Source organism: Epargyreus clarus, unplaced genomic scaffold (assembly GCF_041222505.1).
Source record: "Epargyreus clarus isolate Ecla_fem2 unplaced genomic scaffold, WU_Ecla_fem_2.2 ptg000010l, whole genome shotgun sequence".
Lineage (NCBI taxonomy): Eukaryota > Metazoa > Arthropoda > Insecta > Lepidoptera > Hesperiidae > Epargyreus > Epargyreus clarus.
In genome coordinates, this window is record NW_027332218.1 from 4,619,128 (window position 1) to 4,639,528 (window position 20,401).

At 34.1% G+C, this 20,401-nt stretch overlaps 1 protein-coding gene across 8 annotated transcripts in view; it reads right to left on the minus strand.

Annotated features, from left to right (window-relative positions):
• Positions 1-20,401, minus strand: part of pyd (zonula occludens-like protein polychaetoid) — a 157,725-nt gene that overhangs the window by 110,175 nt on the left and 27,149 nt on the right. For all 8 annotated transcript variants that reach the window (XR_012102657.1, XM_073077153.1, XM_073077152.1 and 5 more), the window contains exon 2: positions 13,184-13,241. Coding sequence is in view for 7 of the 8 variants with exons in the window: in XM_073077153.1 (XP_072933254.1) it covers positions 13,184-13,241 (58 nt within the window). In the remaining variant the exon portion in view is untranslated. The remainder of the gene's footprint in view (positions 1-13,183; positions 13,242-20,401) is intronic.

The following is a 20,401-nucleotide window of genomic DNA, read 5'->3' on the forward strand; positions in this document are numbered from 1 at the left end:
CACCCATGGTGGCTTGAAAAGCTCCCCAGTCCACCCTTCGAGACTGGCGCTGGAATGCCACTGAATCGGCCCCTAGGCCAAGCGTGACGAGTATGGGGAGGTGTTGAGTGTCCAGATCATACAGCACCTCCACATGGACGGGACAACGGAGACCCCTGTGGAGCACTATGTCCAGGACATCGGGACGATGGGACTCGTCCGAGGGAATGTGCGTGGGTGATTCTGCATTTTAGAAGGATAAGAAGGAAGTGCAATTAAGTTGTAGGTTCTAAACATAACTTTGCAGGTGGTAGAACTATGTGGTTCGACTGCACCTATATCTGCCTCATAACAGCAGTATTAAACGCTGCTGTGTTTCGGTTTAAAGGGTGTGGTAAGGGAGGCATACGTTTTCGAGGCATTATAGCTTAGTCCTCAGCGGTGCATCTGTGACCTCAGATAGGAATCTAATCCTATCTGGGATTGATCCAGGTGCCAATGGCCGGTAGTTGCCACTTACCATCTGGTGGACTGCATGCTCGTCTGCTACTCTTTTCTTAAATCTTGATTTATTCATATGTACAATAATTGTATAACCGCTAATGATAATGAAATTTAATTACTACTTTATTTAGTCTTAAAAATAATAAATATGTTACTTACCTACCTTTGCCATGATTATGTAACAACTTTCAGTAAAACATGTAACTTATGTTAGAATATTTTTTGAAATTTTTGATATACATCTACAGATTTCTAAAAACTAAAACGTCTTATGTAAATCGTGTTCCCGGTAATCTCTCCTTGAAATATTAGATAGCTTTATTGAAATTTATCGTTATTGTTCCGTTAGGCGCGTCGTTCTAACAAATTAATAACATTTTCCCCGAGACTACGAAGCTAGCTCTAAAACAATTTGTTATGAATTATTTATTATATTATACTTATATATTATATTACTAATACAACAACAATCAAAAAAAAAATTGCTAAACTTCTTTAAAATCATTTTTTTTTATTTGTTTATTGAATAGAAATAAACAATAAAAAATAAAAATAAAAGTCAAATGTAAAATCTTAAGTTGTAACCTCGTGAATATAACTCCATCTGATATCTATAAATGGTACTTTTTTACAAGACACTGTAAAGTTACATTGACTATTGAGGTGTTTTTCTATTTTCGTGCTCTGCTCTTAATTTGTTAATTAATTACCTAGATTAAAACTTTCGATAGATTTGTAGTGGTGGAATGAGGGTGGAGGTGGGTGTGATTACAAATTGTTTTCATTTGAGTCGATTGTTATTGAGCATTTAACAGCTTTCTCATAAAGAGCCTCTAAAATTTTGAATTTTTTAAACAAAACGATTTTAAATTCACATGTTGCTTCTTTATACTACACTATACTTGTCACCTGGATCTCCTTTACTCCATTTATTATTATTTAAATTTTTAATTTAAATTACCACTCAATTCAACAGTAGTGACACCGTGAAAGATCTTGAGACAGTACAAGAACTTGGCACATGAGAACGAGTGTATTTGTATATTTGTATATTTATATAATATACACTTTTACAAATAATCAATTTCATTGCAAAAAAAAAATTAGATTATGAGGCGTGCACTTTTGGATTTTCCAAACTTTTTTTCAAAATTCAGTCAAACTCAGATATAACCAATTTTATGCACAGATAAGTAAGTAAAGCAGGCACGGGACAGTCATAACTTTTGAGAAGGAGTCTAAATTTTCTTATACATAAAGCCCTAAATAAATTTATTAAAACTAAAATTTCAGTTATTTCATTTAATAGCGTGTAGTTACCTACATAATGTATTGAAACAACCATTTCTAATGATAGCCAAAGTGACTGAGAGGTTTATTATATGGACAAAAGAGAAGCAACGCTTGTAATAAGCGTCCATTGTGTTTTAATTATCACGAAACAATACGAATAATAATGCGCGGGACGTGCCCATATACGAGTACGAACATTACGTTTTAATGAATGAATGACATTTGAGATCAGTAGCACTACCATGAGTTGGCATAGAAACGCCACTATAGAAATAGTAAATAGAAAACTATTGTCATTTTGCTAGTGAATAACATAACTACTATCGTTACGGTATTTCTTGACAACGTCTGTCAAATTAATGACTCATGGGACCGAATTTGTATGGCAATAAATAATTTTAATTCTAATGACATGGGAAATAGCTAATTTAATATAAAATAATATATATAATAATATAAAAAAAATGTAATAAATTGTGAATTATAATAGGTACTAACGTAGTATATAAGTAATCTGTTACTAACACACATTATATGGGTCTTTAGTTGCCTGAAATAAAGAATTTTAATTTAATTTAAAATAAATCATAATGACATTCGCTAGCGCTTTGATTTCGATAGGTTTTTTACGTATCGAGTTACGCCACTACGGATTTTAGTTCTACGAGTAACCACCAGAGGCGCTGTACAATTTTTCATACATTTATTTTACGCAGTCGCTAGCGAGTAATACTTTTGTAAACTCATGGTAGTACTACAGTTGCACAGATAACACATTCATTCAGTAAATTGGTGCGCTTGTAAACACGCCTCCATATTACCATCACTCATAAATTTTTGAGCACGTAAGACGTGTTTATTTATTTTCGTCACATAGCTCGTTTTTCTGATTCCAAAATGTGATGCATTTTAAATACAATGCTATAGTCCGCGCCAAACTGCTGGTCCGCTCTGAAGTTGTTGCGAGCAGGTGTAGTCATACAATTGACTATGGCGACGCGATTCATTTCTACATTCAGAGCGGACTAGCAGTTTTACGCGGACTATATGTATCTACAGCCTACAAAAATGGTATAAGTATTTTTTTTAAATAAATATATGTTTTTTGTCAAAATTAAACAGATGTTAATAAATTGAGCAAATGTCCGCCTTGATATAAATATCGTTCACAAGCTTCCTCTAAATATTTTCTTATAAAGATTTAGCTTGTGTTACTCTCCTCGTAGGGTCGTCTATCTTTTTCACTATTCTGTCGAAATAACCTCAGTGGATTTCAAGATTAACATATACCTACAAACAGACAGATATCGTTTACATAAGTAAAATTATAAATTTGTTATAGGGCGCGCCAAACAGCTAGTCTGCTCTGAAGTTGTTGCGAGCAGATATACTCGTGTATAGTCATACAATTTGCTATGGCGATTTATTTCTATATTCAGAGCAGACTAGCCATATTTCGCGGACTATAATAAAGACTCTTCTATTATTTAAATGTAGCAGTAGATTCTTCACTAACTGTTTACAGAAAGGGTACTTATGTTACGAACATTCATGATTATCGTTGTTTATCTTTCTTTATAGTTTTTTTCCGTTTCTAATGTGTGTGAAGACATGACGTGTCTCGTAGTACATCAGCGATCAGTTTAGAGATGACCGAATGATACTAATTTTAAGAGTGAATGAATTTTCGTGGACGATAATTTTCTTTATTCCACGTGGCTGAATTTGATATTAATTATGAAGAAAGTAAATAACAGATCTGTGTTCTTTTCTGTGGCAATTTAAACTAAAGAGTACTTGTGTAAAACACTAATATAGATATTAATTTTGTGTGAAAAATTAAAATCAATCCGTGAACAAATTTTCTGATTCTGAGCATAAATTTATAGAAGCTGAATATAGTAGGCATATAATATAGGCATACTTATTTATGTCGATTCCTTTTAAATCATGGTGAATAAAAATGATAGGTATAAAAGCTTTGAATGTTTACCAAAATTAGAGTTCATATCTACTTCTTTAGATTTTATTAAATCAATGTATATTTCATTCTATGTAAATGTTTACTTTATACCTGTCAAACTGTTATAAGTTCAACGAGTGAATAGTAAACAACTAGCCATATAGATTAATAAAATATACACATAACATACAAACTTTTTTAAAACAAACATGTCGTTGGAACATTTACAATTTTTTCATATTAATTCCTTTAAATAAATATTTAAAAAATCACAATATTAATTAATATGATACCTACTCCTGCAGTACGAAATATAATGTTAATTAAACAAAAAAGTAAGACCAATGTAATGAGTATTTTCGCAGGTATCTAGCAAGATTTTCATTAAGTTTTCTTTTCATTTTGAACGGTAAACTGTATAAACGAATTTCATTTTCAGCCGTGACCTAATTTTTAATTAAAAAAAATATAATGGCGCGCTTCGTCACGTCATAAATATTATAATCATTTTACCATAGACCATAGATTAGTAAAGATTACTCACTCCTAACAAGAAAATGTACCCAGTTTTGAGAATTGAAATAGTTGCGTAAAAAATTTTTGCCACGTCTCCGTGCTAAAATGTCCCTAAAATATTTTAAAATAATTATTTATTTATTATGTAAATTACGCAGTATTAGTTATTTATTCCTAAATTTTCTCTAAATTTTTTTTATTTGTCAAGAATTCAAAAAAAGAACTGACTAATAGCCGTTTGTGGCTTCATTCAATTTCAAGGCGGCGAAGTATCTTTACTAATCTATGCCATAGACAAGGTAGACCTACATAAAATGATTCGCACATTTCTTTGCGTGTGTCGCGTGGCCTATATTTACATGTGGCTCTACAAACAAGTGTTCTTAATTCGCGGCAAATTTCATAAATAGACTTTAAGAGCTAACATTTTTAAATCTCACTTTGCATTTCAAGGTTTTTTTAACTACGTTGTGTACCGAATGTACTTCTTGGATGTGTCTATGAAATTAATTAAACTTGTATGACGTAAAGATTGTATATGTTGTAAGTTGTAAAGAAACAGAGCATTTTTTATACGAGTATCTTTAATTTAAACACATGCATAAGCCTATATGAATTTGTTAATTTATTATTCACAGTTCTTTTACTTTTATTCGTTTCTTTTGACCTTTTTAATTAATTAATTATATATTGTGTTATATAATGGTGTTTTACGGCTTTGGCTTTTTGCCTTTCAGCGTAATTATAATTTAAGAGAAACCATAAACACTGTAATAATGTTATCATAAGTAACCTATCTATTTTTAAAACAAAGATAACCGCCACAAACAGCCAAACGAAAACCTTAAACACATCGTTACAATAAGTACTCACTTCAATATAGTACTTATACATACAAACGTATTGATAATCGATTGATTGTCATTACATTACTGATAAACAATCTTCAATTATCCTGATACATGCATATTAATCAGTAAATAGGAACTAACAATTAAACCACTTGCAGTTTTATGAGCAGTCTGCGAATTTGCACATCCGTGGTCTACCCCGGTCAATGAATTTTGTCTAAATATAGGTACGTTACAAATTTTATGACACATTTCATACAAACATTTTACGTGCGATTCCCAAATGTATGAAATCCTTTTTGCAGATTTTTATGAAATTTTCTATCTACCAAGTATATGATTTATTTCTAACAAGGCTAAACATTTATTTGCATAAATAAACACTTTGTTATGTTTGTTATAATCGAAATAATCCACTTTTCGCGTTCACTCTCACTGTTTTCACTTTCGTATTCGGCTTCGAAACTTCGACAAACGACTTTATATTCAGCACTATTTTGTTTTAATTGGCACTACACATCTATTTATTTACGTATTCAGACCGTCACTAATTTAAAACTATTAGTTTGTATTCCATAATTCGATTTACGAATTCATAATTCGAATTTACGAATTCACAATTCGGTCGGAGTGCGTCAGTCGGCGCGGGTCGACGCGCCACTACACCCGCGTCGACTGGGCGCCCCTTCGGCCGTCTGCCAAAGATTCCATGCCTGAAAAGTTATATTTATATGGATATGACTGTTTACCCACCGGAGTTTCAGCTGGTTAGATCTGGAACTGTATCAATATATTTGCATAAAGATAATTGGAAATCCGTCAACCTGAATAGAAAGCGAAGTTAATTCCGAACCTCTATCATTCTCTATATAGATTTATTATCGGCGATATATCATCCAATATAGCCTGATACGTAGTGATGCAACTTTAATCTTAAGCGTTTAGCGTGAAATTGGTTTTTGGTTCCAAGAGTCTGAACACTACAAAAATATGAAGACTTATGGAATATTTTATTTTTATGTACAGATTAAACTGAATTTTCAATAATGTTAAATCTTCAAATTGACATATATGGGCGATATAATAATGTTAGTTTTGTAAATTTATGACCTAATTCCATCAATAAATAAAATTATTACTGAACTAATATTACCATCATGAGTTTATGTGCGTACCTACCTAGCTATGAACGTTGTAGGTATTTATTAATTATATGTAAAAACTAGCTGACCCAGCAAACGTTGTATTGCCATATAAATAAAAAAAAATGTAGGGTTGTACTACCCCTAACATTTAGGGGGATGAAAAATAGATGTTGGCCGATTCTCATAGATACCGGATAAGCACAAAAAATTTCATCAAAATCGGTCAAGCCGTTTCGGAGGAGTATGGCAACGAAAACTGTGATACGAGAATTTTATATATTAGATGATGGCATTTAAAGAAAAAGGGAAAAAGAGAATTCTTATCATGAAAAAAAAAGACAAACCCACTGAGTTTCTTACCGGATCTTCTCAGTAGAGGTCGCGTTCCGATGTGGTAGTGGTTTAAGAAAATATTGTAACTGACAATTGTAAGTGCCGCCGTTGGCCTATACAAAATAAATATATTTCCTTTCATTTCATTTCATTTCAGGTATGTGCTGGAAATCAGCTTCAATATAACCGCACCGTATGTAACAAAATAACAAAGGAACAACGAAGTATTCCCTGAACGTTAATAAGCTAATAAATGTTTTATTTGCTTGTCTATGAACACACCCTTCTAAATAAAGCTAAAAATAGTTTGCGTCAAACGCATCACAGTTGGGCTAATGTTAGTTTTAAACAATACAAGATGAAAAGCTCTGTCTAAATTTTATAATATTATCTTATTTATATAAAGTCAAGAATAATAAAAGAAGAAGATAAGTCAAATCTCTTCTTTTGAAATTATATATTGATTGCAGTTGGTCTCTTTATATATCTAATATAAGTTTTTATTTGTTTCGATTTACAGATACAAAATAATGAATATGTACTTTATTGTCTATGGTAGGTATGTCATAACTTAAAAATATTCCTAAATATCAAACATTTTTTAGTTTTTTTTGTAAGATTGAAGTAACAAGTGAACAATAAAGAAGAGAAAGTGAAGAGGTAAGTGCCCATGGACATCTGTAATCCCCTTTATCTTTGGGTTTCTACCTGAAGCAGATCACATCTGTGGACTCTATGGCGCACTCCTATGGTCGTATCATATCTAAGTCAGGGTCTACCATAGATTAGTAAAGATACTTCGCCGCCTTGAAATTGAATGAAGCCACAAACAGCTTATTTTAGTAAGTTCTTTTTTTGAATTCTTGACAAATAAAAACATTTTTAGAGAAAATTTACGAATAAATAACAAATACTGCGTAATTTACGTAATAAATAAATAATTATTTCAAATATTTTAGGGACATTTTAGCACGGAGACGTGGCAAAACTTTTTTACGCAACTATTTCAATTCTCAAAACTGGGTACATTTTATTGTTAGGAGTGAGTAATCTTTACTAATCTATGGTGTCTACATTAAAGTTAAAAAAGCAACTAAAGAAAAGAGGATAAAACTGTTTAAAAGGTAATCTCAAACATTTAGCTTTCCAAACAGAAACAATGTGGATATAGTCTGAATTGCAGATAACTAGACCTATCAAATAAGCTAGAGGGTGACGCGGTAATTCGGGGCACAACATGTTTGACCTAGGTTACCTAGATATCCTAGAAACGGACACAAGGATTGAAATTACAGTTTAGAGCTAAGATAAATATTCTGATTAGTTAGTGGGAGCAATTAATATATGTAGATACGTATTTTTTAAATGTAAAACGTTGTAAAAGAATTATTGAAATAGTGGTCGAAATTCGATTAGAATTTTATTTTTCAAAAATTAATTATTTCAAAGTTTGTTGATAACTATCATTAAAAATATCGGTTGGGGAAAAAGAGAAAAAAGTGGTGGGCTGTTTTGTATCTACTTTTCTTATTTTTAATTAAATTTAAAATGTAACTAAATTTATGAAAGTTTTCTTTTCTTGTGAATAATATAAAATATCCGGAGAATATAAAAGGTAAGCAGCTGAGTAATACTTTTAGATTACCGCTATATTCTACATTCCTCCGCTTTTTATTAAAAGTATTTTTATAAATAATTACTTATTCATAGTGAAATATTACATAACCGCATAACCATCACCCTTATGAATAATCGTAAAAACGCATTTCATTAAAAACAGATGAATAAAGTGATATGGCAGTCGGATCTTAGATTATATTACAAGTAGCATGTGGCATACCATCTTAAAAATCTTAATCTATAGTAGTCTGAGCGTTGCACTTCCCCGTGTGGCAGGAAATATCGCGGTCACATTTAATATTCTCGCCAATGATATTATATTACATGATAGAGTTGTCCTGCGCAGAATCGATGCATTTTAAAGGTATTCTTATATTCATGGTTCCGTTACCGTAAAGTGTTTGTTTACAACACAGATTAGTAAAGATACTTCGCCGTCTTGAAATTGAATGAAGCCAAAAACGGCTTATAAGTAAGTTCTTTATTTGAATTCTTGACAAATAAAAACATTTTTAGTGAAATTTTACGAATAAATAACTAATACTGCGCAGTTTACATAATAAATAAATATTTCAAATATTTTAGGGACATTTTAGCACGGAGACGTGGCAAAACGTTTTTTACGCACCTATTTCAATCCTCAAACCTGGGTACATTTTCTTGTTAGCAGTGAGTAATCTTTACTTATCTATGGTTTACAATCAAATACAAATCCTAATTCGATATTCTCACCTACGGTCATGAGAGTGACGGGTGACAGATTTCACCTGTCATGCACGGCCGTCACAAACGTCACATTCGTATTGGCGTCTTCTAACCGAACTCCGATCGGACGCGCGCTCTGCCAACAAATCCGTTTATTTTCGAAATTTCGAACCCCGTGATCGCAGAACCCATCATCAACAACAAGTTTGTGAACTATCGCCGGTGAATTCATCGAGGCTGTATTGAGTAGAAGGATTATCATTTTGATAATATCTTAAAAAGCACCCCACGCTTTTTTTACAATAAAAAATATTTTTATCTTATTTACACTATTCTTAATTCAAATTTAAAAAAAAATATTTTCTATTTTTTAGTTGGATTTTCTATAAAAGTGTATTTTTTTAGTTTTTTTAAACTATTATTTATTTTTCATTTTTTGGTCGATTTTTTTATAAAAGCGTATTTTTTAGTTTTTTTTAACTATTATTTATTTATAGATACGAAACAAGTATGCAGTCCACCTGATGGTCAGTGGTCCAGTGACCGCCCATGGACATCTATTACTTCTCAGGATAACGTTGAAATGAATCTGTTGGAAAGTACAGAATTATCATGAAAAAAAACCGGACTACTTAAAATATATAACGTTCATGTCACTGCCACAATGTATTTTACACCTCATATTTTATGTAAAATTTTATCATGGGTTTAGGTGTGCCAAAGAATAAGACATACATACATGCGCTCAAAAACCATTACCGGCGCAGTCTGGTAAAAATAAATGCTATTTAAGTATTCATTTCATTTCATCCATTAGTGTTCATGTGATTAATCCAGAAATCCAACCACATTGTTAAAATATTTTATCGATACGATACTTATCGAATGGTCACATCACTAGCACGTTTAACCCACAAGTATATTGAATGGAGTGCGCATTACTTTGTTCTGTTGTGCCACCGTCATGAGAGCGCACGTGCCTTACGACCACGATAGCTTGAACTTTAAACTTAACTGTTTTATCCATGTATAGTCCGCGTAAAACTGCAGTCCGCTCTGAATATAGAAATGAATCGCGTCGCCATAGCGAATTGTATGACTACACCTGCTCGCAACAACTTCAGAGCGGACTAGCAGTTTGGCGCGGACTATACTTGAAGCAAAGAAGTATGCAATTAACCTAATATCTTACTTTGAAAGATAGGATGATTATGGTAAGGCTAACAAGGTACCAACGCTACTCCTATGACAAGCGTGAAGCAGATCTTCCGTTTCTGTGGAAGAGTGTAGGTGCCAGCTGTCTTACAAACGAGGCGTTTATTTTATACCTCACAGTTCTCAGAAGTAGCAACGCTTCTGTGGATTACGACTACTTACATGTTAAGGCCAGTTAAGGACTTGCATATTGCACTATTACTGCATATCCTAAAGAATTAGACGGGCAGAGAATGCTTCTAGTATTAACTGGCAACGTATATGTGACCGGCTTCTGGCATAAGTTGAAATAAAATATTTAACTACGCAATTCTATTGTACTAGACAAGCGAACGAACAAACAAACCAACGTACGAACAAACAAACTAATTTTCGACCTATAATATTAGTCAGGACTTTGTTGAATCTCACAAATGTTAATATAAGTGCAGTCATACTACTTTCTCTCAACATTGTCACACAAATGTATTGTTGTGTGTGTTGTCTATGTTCACGATCTAGATCCTTACCAGGATCTGACCCTGAAAGATCACGATCTCTAGGTGTGACATTATATTAACGTTATGTCATTTATTTCAACTATTATATTACTCTCCCCTTTATATACCAGGAATACCAATGATAAATGCCTATGTTATAATTTTGGCTCGAATTTGTTTGAAAACGTTTTTGAAAAAAAAAGAAAAATTGTTTCTCGCAAAGAAATATAGCTTTTTAATCGACCTATTAATGAATTCGTGAAATGGCGGGGTTCGATTTTCGGACAAATCTGTGATTTATCCAAGTAAAATGTATATTATAAATAACTAATCATCCTTACAAATGAAGCTAAAATGTTGTGAATTAACTTTATGCCTAAAGAGTTCTATAAAAGATAATCAAAATTGTGTAAAGTCCTGTGTAAACTGTAATCCTAAACCTATTTCACTTAGAGAGAATTTCTCCTCTTCTTTTTCTCACACGGAAATTTAACAACGAAATTATTTCAGTTTAACACAAACTAGATTTATTATCTAGAATTCAGAAACATGTCAAATGACTATATCGCGTGTAGAACGTATGTAATATGCGTATGTAATGTAATATACATTGCAACTTCGCACATAACAATTGAAATTGAATGTGATCGAGTTTAGTAATACTACCAGTTTGGTTGCTATTATAACACTTATTTCTGCCTTGAAACAATAGTGTTATGAATATGTACTACTCAGTAAGGGAGAGAAATGTATAAGATATCTCGTATATCAACTTAGTCCACATGGGTACAATCTAGCAACGGAGGGTTCCGTACCTCCAAATTTTTCATTTATTTTTAGAATTTGTTGTTATAGCTATGTACATATGTATATGCCGTTATATATACTCTTACTCTGTAAAAAAATAAGTCTATCTATTACGGTTCAGGAGATAGAGCCCTGTAACAGATGGACAGACAGTGGAGTGGTTCCGTCTGTTTTTTTTTACCCTTTGGGTAGGGAACCCTAAAAATACGTAAACAGTAACATTTAAAAACAGATTAAACGACAATCATTACTATTTATAACTAGCCAGTTACATAAATGCAACAATTATGTTGATTCGTTTATTTCCCCTCCATTCAATTGCAAATTGAGACTATTGTGCAAAAAACAATACCGACGGAAGCACACTGACCCCAACACCGACAGACAAGGATTTACATTTGTATCGCTATTTTATTAAAATGCTTCACACTCTACTTCATAATGGCCCGTATAAAGCCGGGACTCTACAAGGAATAGAGAAATACAATAATAATAACGTGATATCACAAGACATCAAGAAATTCCACATAAAACATAGTCGTAATACATAAGAATTGAAGTCAACTAAACTTAAGTTAAGTAATGGTATACGGAAACAGAGATTTCCAAAAAAATTGAAATCTTACAAGGAAAAAAGATATTCTATAAATAAAACTAAATATTTATAGAATTAGAAAGAGTATATCTTGTATGTAAATTTCTCATGTCACAATGTTAGTTGCCGTATTCCTCCGAAACGGCTTAACCGATTTTCACCAAATTTTATATGCATATTCAGTAGGTCTGAGAATCGGCTACTATCTATTTTTCATAACCCTAAGCGATAAGGGTTGTTCACCCTTAACATTTTTTTTATTTATATGGCAACACAACGTTTGCCGTTTACTTATACAATTAATCCGAAAGGTCTATAAGGAACAAAGAATTTAAAGGAAAATACTTAAATGCAAGTCGTATTATAAATACCTATATTCTAGTCCGACTTGTATTACGTCATTTAATAATACACCACGTTTTAATTTACTGTCAAATGTTCAATATCTTACAATAAAGCAAAGATTCTGATTTCGATCTCAACTTTGTACTGAAAACAGTGAAACAAAATCTTGTATTTCATTATTTTATTTTACTTTGTCTATATTATGGCTTCGTCTATCTTTTTTGGCCAAAGCTTTAAGAGTTTTTAGACTTCTTGCTTTCGACAACATGTACGACGACCCAAAAATGGTACTCATACAATGTTTCGGTACAATTCTTCGTTAAGTCATGAAAAGGATTACTCACAACAAAAAGTCTTAACTCAAAGGACACTTATGGTTCTCATAATAAGGGCATAACCACACTAGACTTGTTTGACGCTAACAGAATACGTGCAAAAACGTACGTACGTATGTTTACACATGTAAATTACATAATTTAATTAAGTTTATTGTAAGAAAGATCATCATGCATCAAAGAGTAATAATAAATGACATAATAAATAAATAAATACTCATACTTATTTTAGTTTCATTTTGTTGTTCTGTAATCACTAATGTATAGATCAAATTTATCGTCAATTTTTACTAATTACTCTGGATAACTTTTCCATCGATTTGAATAAAATTTTAATACAAAGAAGAACAGTAAATAGAATATGATAACAATATTAATATTACCAACCATTCGCTCAGTGTGATCACGCCCTAAAGGTCATTCAAAGCTTCATAAAAGCTAGTTCAACACCATCAATCAGACAAGACGACATTCGAAATAAATGAAACTGGTACCTACCTATTCAGGTTATGATTCATCACCATGTTCTCTTTGACGCTGTGGATCGTGCTGTACCCTGAAACAAAGACAAGTTATTAATACATATTAATTGACTGCTTATTTATTTTTATTTATTTATTTTTGTACACCTTAAACTAAGGGTTACAAAGGGTAAACTTAATGCCTAATGGAATTCTCTGCCAGTCGACCCTGGGTGTAAACTGTAAGAAAAAACATACAATATCTACATATAATAATAATAAATAAATGTAAATATATAATACAAATATAATATATACAAATAAATATGTATAACACAGTGAGTTAAGGAAAGTTGAAAGAGTCAAGTATTGGAGGACGTGCATAAGTAATGCTCCCGAACCATTCTCTTGAAGGTGTTCCTACAAGTGGTTTTCCTGATGTTTTCGAAACTTAAGCAGTAATTAGTGGTTGAAGCTCGACCTGTCGATCTGAGGGTCCGAGGTTCGAACCTCAGGCATCTGATTTTTCAGTCATGTACGTATTAGACATTAGTTATCACTTGCTTGTGACGGATATTGATCATTTAATCTTTTACAATTATGAAATGAAGGTGGTAGAACCCTTTCTGGTTTGACACCATCGCAACACTTTTTCTACCTAATAACAGCAATATTAAGTGTCGCTGTGTTTCGCTTTAAAGGGTAAAAAACACATACTTATCCGAGGCGTTTATACTTAATCCTTAGGATTTTAATGCATTTGCAAATCTCAGGTAGGAATCTAATCTTATCTGGAGTTGATCAGTAGCCACTTACAATCAAGTGGACTGCATGCTTATTTACTATTTCTATATTATAAAATATGTTTTACGTAGAACACAAAAAAATATTTTAAAATAGGACAAAGTTCGGTACAAAAGACGTTTAAAGTTTTTGGCTTCACTGAAAAGAGTTGAGATCTTAACGTGCCAAGTTCCACATGAGTTCCGTAAATCATCGATATAGAAATTTACAATCTTCAACTGCTTTTAAAGAAAACTTGGTAGATTCCTTGATATATAATTTTTTATGGCAACTTCTTATTTCAGTATTTTTTGAATATGTATAGTTCGCGCCAAACTGCTAGTCCGCTCTGAAGTTATTGCGCCCAACTAGCATATATTCCGTAGCAACGTAAGGGCATACTAATGCAGCTATGTACCCGTGGGCGAGAGCGGGCAGCGGAGGGGTGCCGAGAGGGGCCCGCACTGTCTTCGTCCCGCTAATATCTACATTGTGCTATTCGACGCGACTCGTTTCTATATTCAGAGCGGACTAGCAGTTTGGTGCGGCATATACCTATCCAATTATATAATATGTTCATTTTCGCCTATAAATACTAACCAACTCCATATAGATCGGCAGTTCTGTTTGAAGGTAATTACTAATTACAGATGATTTGCCACTCCTGAGGACTAAAATGCTCATAAGTCAGTAGGCAATCAAGTGGAACCTTGTATCCGTACATCTGCCTTACCACACCCACTCCCTTCAAAACAGAACAAAGCCGCTTACCTCAGTAATAAGGCGAGAATATGTGTGGAGGTGACACAATCGATCTTCTACCTTCATATCATTGCTCATGTCTTGGTGTCAAGGTGACAATTGGCAAAACATATAGTCATTAGAGCGTCACCAGTGTTAGGTTACGATCAGGGCCACCTGCTCAATATAGTCACCGTAATAATTAAAATAATAACAATATAGAACAAAAACATGACAGAAGGTTCACTGTAAAGTACCTACTTAGTCGCCTAGTGGTTAAAATACGGCCTTTCAATCGAGGGGTCAGATTTTTTTAAACCACGTTTCCAATAATTTTTAATCTATACTGTAGTGTATGTATCTATTAAATAGATATGTATGAACATTGTCTCACGTATGCCAGTAGAGAGGGTAGCTGTCAAAGTCAGTCTGGTGACGTACGAGATACGGATCGGACGTGCAGCCCTGCTCGGAGCTGGTGTAGTGGTGAGCCAGTGCATGTTAAATAGCCCTCGAGGTTCTTACAAACATTACATATACTAATATTATAAAGAGGAAAACTTTGTTTGTTTGTTTGATTGTAATGAATAGTCTCAAAACTACTGGACCGATTTTAAAAGTTCATTCACCATTTCCAAAACTATGTTATCCACGAGTAACATAGGCTATATTTTATATGAAAGAAATTTTGAGGCGGTACAAAGTTTGCCGGGTCAGCTAGTAATTAATAAACAAATTAAAATTTGGTTGTACGGAACCCTGCGAATTCGAATCGCATTTGGCCAATTATTCAGTTATGTTTGGCTTGACTAAATTGTTACTTGCTATAGCCGTGTAGGAAAACATCCGTGAAGAAACCTATACGACCAAGTTCTTTAAAAAAAGTTTACAAATGTGTACTAAGTGTACCAATTCGCACTTGGCCAGCGCGGTAGAACTATGACATAAACCCTTCTAACTCGTAAGACCCGTGCTCAAATGGGACAGTAATGGGTTGACGACGACCATGCAAAGTATGGAAACAAAGATACTATTCACTATTTACTATTTTGAAGGTGGTAGAACCCTTTGTGGTTCGACTCCGGCGGTACCACCGCCACACCTATTTCTACCTAATAACAGCAGTGTTAGGCGCTGCTGTGTTCTGGTTTGAAGGGTATGGTAAGGGAGACAGACTTTTCCGAGGCGTTCCAGCTTAGTCCCCAGGGGTAGCGGCGCATCTGTGGCCGACCTCAGGTAGGAATATCTAATCCCATCTGGGGTTGATTACAGATGTCCATGGGCGGTAGTAGCCACTTAACCATCAGGTGGACTACATGCTCGTCTGCTACTCTCATATTATAAAAAAAAAAAAAACTTTAATAAGAAAAATGCAATCGTAATCAATTTACAAAATTAAGCAAATGGTTGGTATTTGGGTTAGTGGCTTAATTTCATGCGCCAAAGGCCCTTAAGCCGTCCGTTCCGGTTGCTATCATTGGATAGCAATTGTTAAACCTAGTCAGAAGCCTTATAAGCGGCTTGAAAACATGCGACACCGATCTGCCACTGACCTGTTGGTATTTCTCTATCAATCATCATCGGAATAGGTTTAATATAGTTTTCAAGAGAAATAATACATCTGTGAACTTACTTTGACAGCAATTCTGTTACTAAGTTAAGTCACAGAGCGTTCCAGTCAGAAATAAGCGAAGACATAATAGACATAATAGACATAACATCCATATGTCTTATGATTTATTTAGATCGATCAGCTTGAACGAAAAAAAAGTCTAGAAAGATCCTAAGTTTATGTGTATCCTATTTTGTGCGCTTTCATTGTGTATAGAGTTAATGACGATAATATTACTCGTACATTTCGTATTCCGAATCGCAATTATCTACAATATATAAGTCCTAATGTTGCACATTCGGTCAGTAAAATTTCAGTGTAGGTAATATATGAAATATCAGATGTGTTGTTTAAGATGAACGTTCTGCAAAGTCTATTCTCTCCGAACTAAAGCGTGCTTCGCAATTTTTTGTAGCTTACTGTACTTTGACTGGTGGACTCGAGCAAAAAACTGTATTTGACCGGACTTTTTGCGGTGGTACGTGTCAGAAGTAGACGCTTCCGAATATAGATACGATTATGATATTTCGCAGATATTTATACAACGTTTTGTTATATTGAGTTGAACAATTCTTGTTCAAACGTTCAAATAATGTTGCTCAAATTCTTGTTTATTGAAGCTTTGAATGACGTGAAGGTGAATCTTTAAGTACCTAATGGTGGCAGAACCCTTCGTTCGGAGGCACCATCGCCATTGTTTATTGTTGTTTTACCTAATGTTAATGTTAACGCCTGCTTTGTTATGGTTTCAAGAGTGTGGTATGGGTAATACACTCATACAATTCCAACTTAGTCTTCAGGGGTAGCAAAGCGACCCTAGAACCCTTTTCGTAATGGACTTGAAAGGACCAGCCCAGACCATTTTGCATCGGGTGGTTGCATGATCAATCAAAAAGAACATTTAAATTGTACCTAATTACGTACATTTACAATTATTATTTATACTAATTAAGATTCGCTTATAATTTATACCAGTTTCTAGCATTACCTTACTGTTATTCAAGCGTATATTTTAGAAACAAGTTTAACTAGACTATTGAACAGTAACGTATCCATGCAATTAAGTCTGCTTAAACACTCACTATTATCTAGTTATATAACTCAAAGGTCACTTACTGACAGTGATCTATCAACGCACAGCCCAATCCACTGAACGGATCCGCTGAAATTTGGCATGCAGGTAGATGTTATGACGTAGGCATCCGCTAAGAAAGGATTTTGATCAATTCTACCCCCAAGGGGATAAAATAGGGGATGAAAAGATTACTTCGTAACGCGAGCGAAGCCGCGGGCAAAAGCTCGTGTACTCATATAAGGAGAGATGCTGACCTTATGTCCTACGCTTTCACTCATGTCCCGATCCAAAATGGGCAACTAACTTTCCCGGTAATTTTAGTACAATGTTATTACAGCAGTTAAAACTTGCAGCCTATGCTCAATCAACTGTTTGTCACGTCCCCGAGTTTGTACTTGTACCTATCTATCCGCAGGTCACTTCTGTCTATATCAACATCTTTAAACGATCTCTATTATCTATGAATCTTACTTATGTTCCATCACTCCAAGCCTCCGAAGACTTAATTAAACGCTTTCTACGCTCACACCCCATACTAGGATTCCCTGTGTCGTGGGTGCCATGGACACACAAATAGACAAATACACCCAGACCCAGGAACAGAAATCTAAATTCATCGTTTAGTTATCTGGCCGGGGATCGAACCCGGGACCCTTTGCGCGTCAGACCGGTATGGTGACCGCTCCGCCACGCGGGTCGTCAAATTAAGATTCATTAATTAAAATTAATTAAATTAATTATTAATCAAAATTAAGGTGAAGGAACCCTTTGTGGTTCGACTCCAGCGGCATCACCGCCACATCTATTTCTACCTCATAACAGCAGTGTCTTAACGACACGCAGCGCTTACGCTGCGTGTCGTAAGACATACTTTTCCAACGCGTTCTAGTTTAGCCCTCAGGGGTAGCGGCGCATTTGTAGCCGACCTCAGGTAGGAATATCAAATCCTATTTGGGGTTGATGACGGATGTCCATGGGCGGCAGTAGCCACAGTTTACCATCAGGTGGACTGCATGCTCGTCTGCTAGTCCTAATATAGGACTAGACATATGAAATCGACTTTTGTTAGGCAAATTTTTGAATAGATTATTTCGGTTACGTATAGATATTAGAATTATAGATCCAGGAAGTATTTATTTTATAAAAAGCACGTAGAGTGGTCTCTAGTACGTACGAACAATTGATATAACATGAAGGGGGAAGATTTCATAATAATTGATGGGGACATCAGAGGACATTGGTTCGAGTGCACCGGATGTTTGTGTTGCGGCTACACGAAGTCACGTTCGAAGGATTTTGTTGTGGTTCTCCTCGTATCTTCCAAAATCTCGACTCTAAGTAGAGGTGGGCGATTATGATTCCTAATAAGATTTAGAAAACATTATGCTATGCTTTACTCCTTTGAATTATAAATTCTGTTTTTTCATTTTTATTGTTATTTAAATTAAATCTACTTTTTTGGAATTGTGAAGTTATCACTGCCATATTTGTAATCGAGTAACTAATATCGATCACAGATACCTTGTTACTGTTGAAGACGATGGAATGCCTCCATAATGTAATTTTCACTTACCACTCTCTTGAAACAAAATACAGTAACGCTATATTGTAGCTATAAAAACGCCACATATTCCACCGAAGAACATCAGTGAATTCACTTCTAACACCTTTAAGTTTATTTATGTTTTTTTGACTTTCCACATTAAGCTTTCTAATTAGTTTATAATAAACTTTAATAATAAATAATAAGTCCTAACTTATGATCTTAGTTGTCAACATAAGTCATTACTCTAAAAGCCTAGCGTTTTTGTACTGAAAAATAATTATCTTTACTACAAGACCATGTGGAAGCTACAAAACGTTTCTCCCACTTCATGTACTCCAAGCCTTATCTATCATTGTCGGTTTATTTCTTAGATTATTACAGTGGTCGTGACCGCAGACCTGCCACTTGTAACTCGAGGTCAACTGTAACTATTTCTCTAACTTACAGATGACAAATAAAAGTAGGGATACAATGTAGGAACTTATTTTGTTATCAAAACTTGTATTGTTGTATTGCTTGGGAGAAATAAGGCTGACAGACAGAGACAAGATGATGCTTGCATCACTTACTTCTGACACTAGCATCTGAGACCGTTTTTACATAAAATTCTAATCACGATTAGCTTAGGGTGGGATATATGAAAAAACGGGAAGGGATAGCCAACTTTATTATACCTATCCGAGATTCTACAATTTAATAATTAGAGCTTGTACGATCACCCAATTGCAAATTTATTTCGCTGCGCCCTAAAACAAAAGGTCACCGAATTTTGCCACTTGAATGCCACTTTTTTTAATGTTGCCACGATCATCGGGTTGGTTACCCCTGATCCATGGGCTAATGACCTTAACAATCTGTCATTTCTGTAATATGCATGCACTCATGAAGCACTTTTGATTCAAGATAATTCCAATCACGTTTCATTTTTTCAAAACACATAATCATTAGACTTTTGAAACTCCTACGCGAGATCCTTTTTACAAAATAAGTAACCATAAAATGCGTGACACGACAATACCCAGAGAGAAACCTTCCCTTATCGTTTAATTAAATTAAAGAGATTTATGATAGGTGTCTGCATGCCATGTCGGAGAATTAAGTTTTAAATTACGACATGATGCAATTTGCTGTGCATGATCTAATATTTGCATATACTTGCATTGTTATGCTTTAAAGATATCTTTCCTCTTCAAACACCAAGTTACTGGTTATGTATGTTGGGTACGAATTGTCTCATTGATAATCGCACGGAAACTTTGCCAAAATGAAATATTAGGATTTTATCACAATGGCGATTTTTAAGCGTGTTCCTGTCTTTTGTAGTGAGACTGTATATGAACTGTATTTCTTACGGGTAAAGGTGAGACAGGCAATAAGTAAATCGCGAATGTGTAGCCGTAGTGTGAAGGAGAAGTATGGTAACGCAATTAAGTGTCTACACTACAGCTATATTTTAGTTGGTTTAAGTTGTGTAGAATGCAATAGATAAGTATTCAAA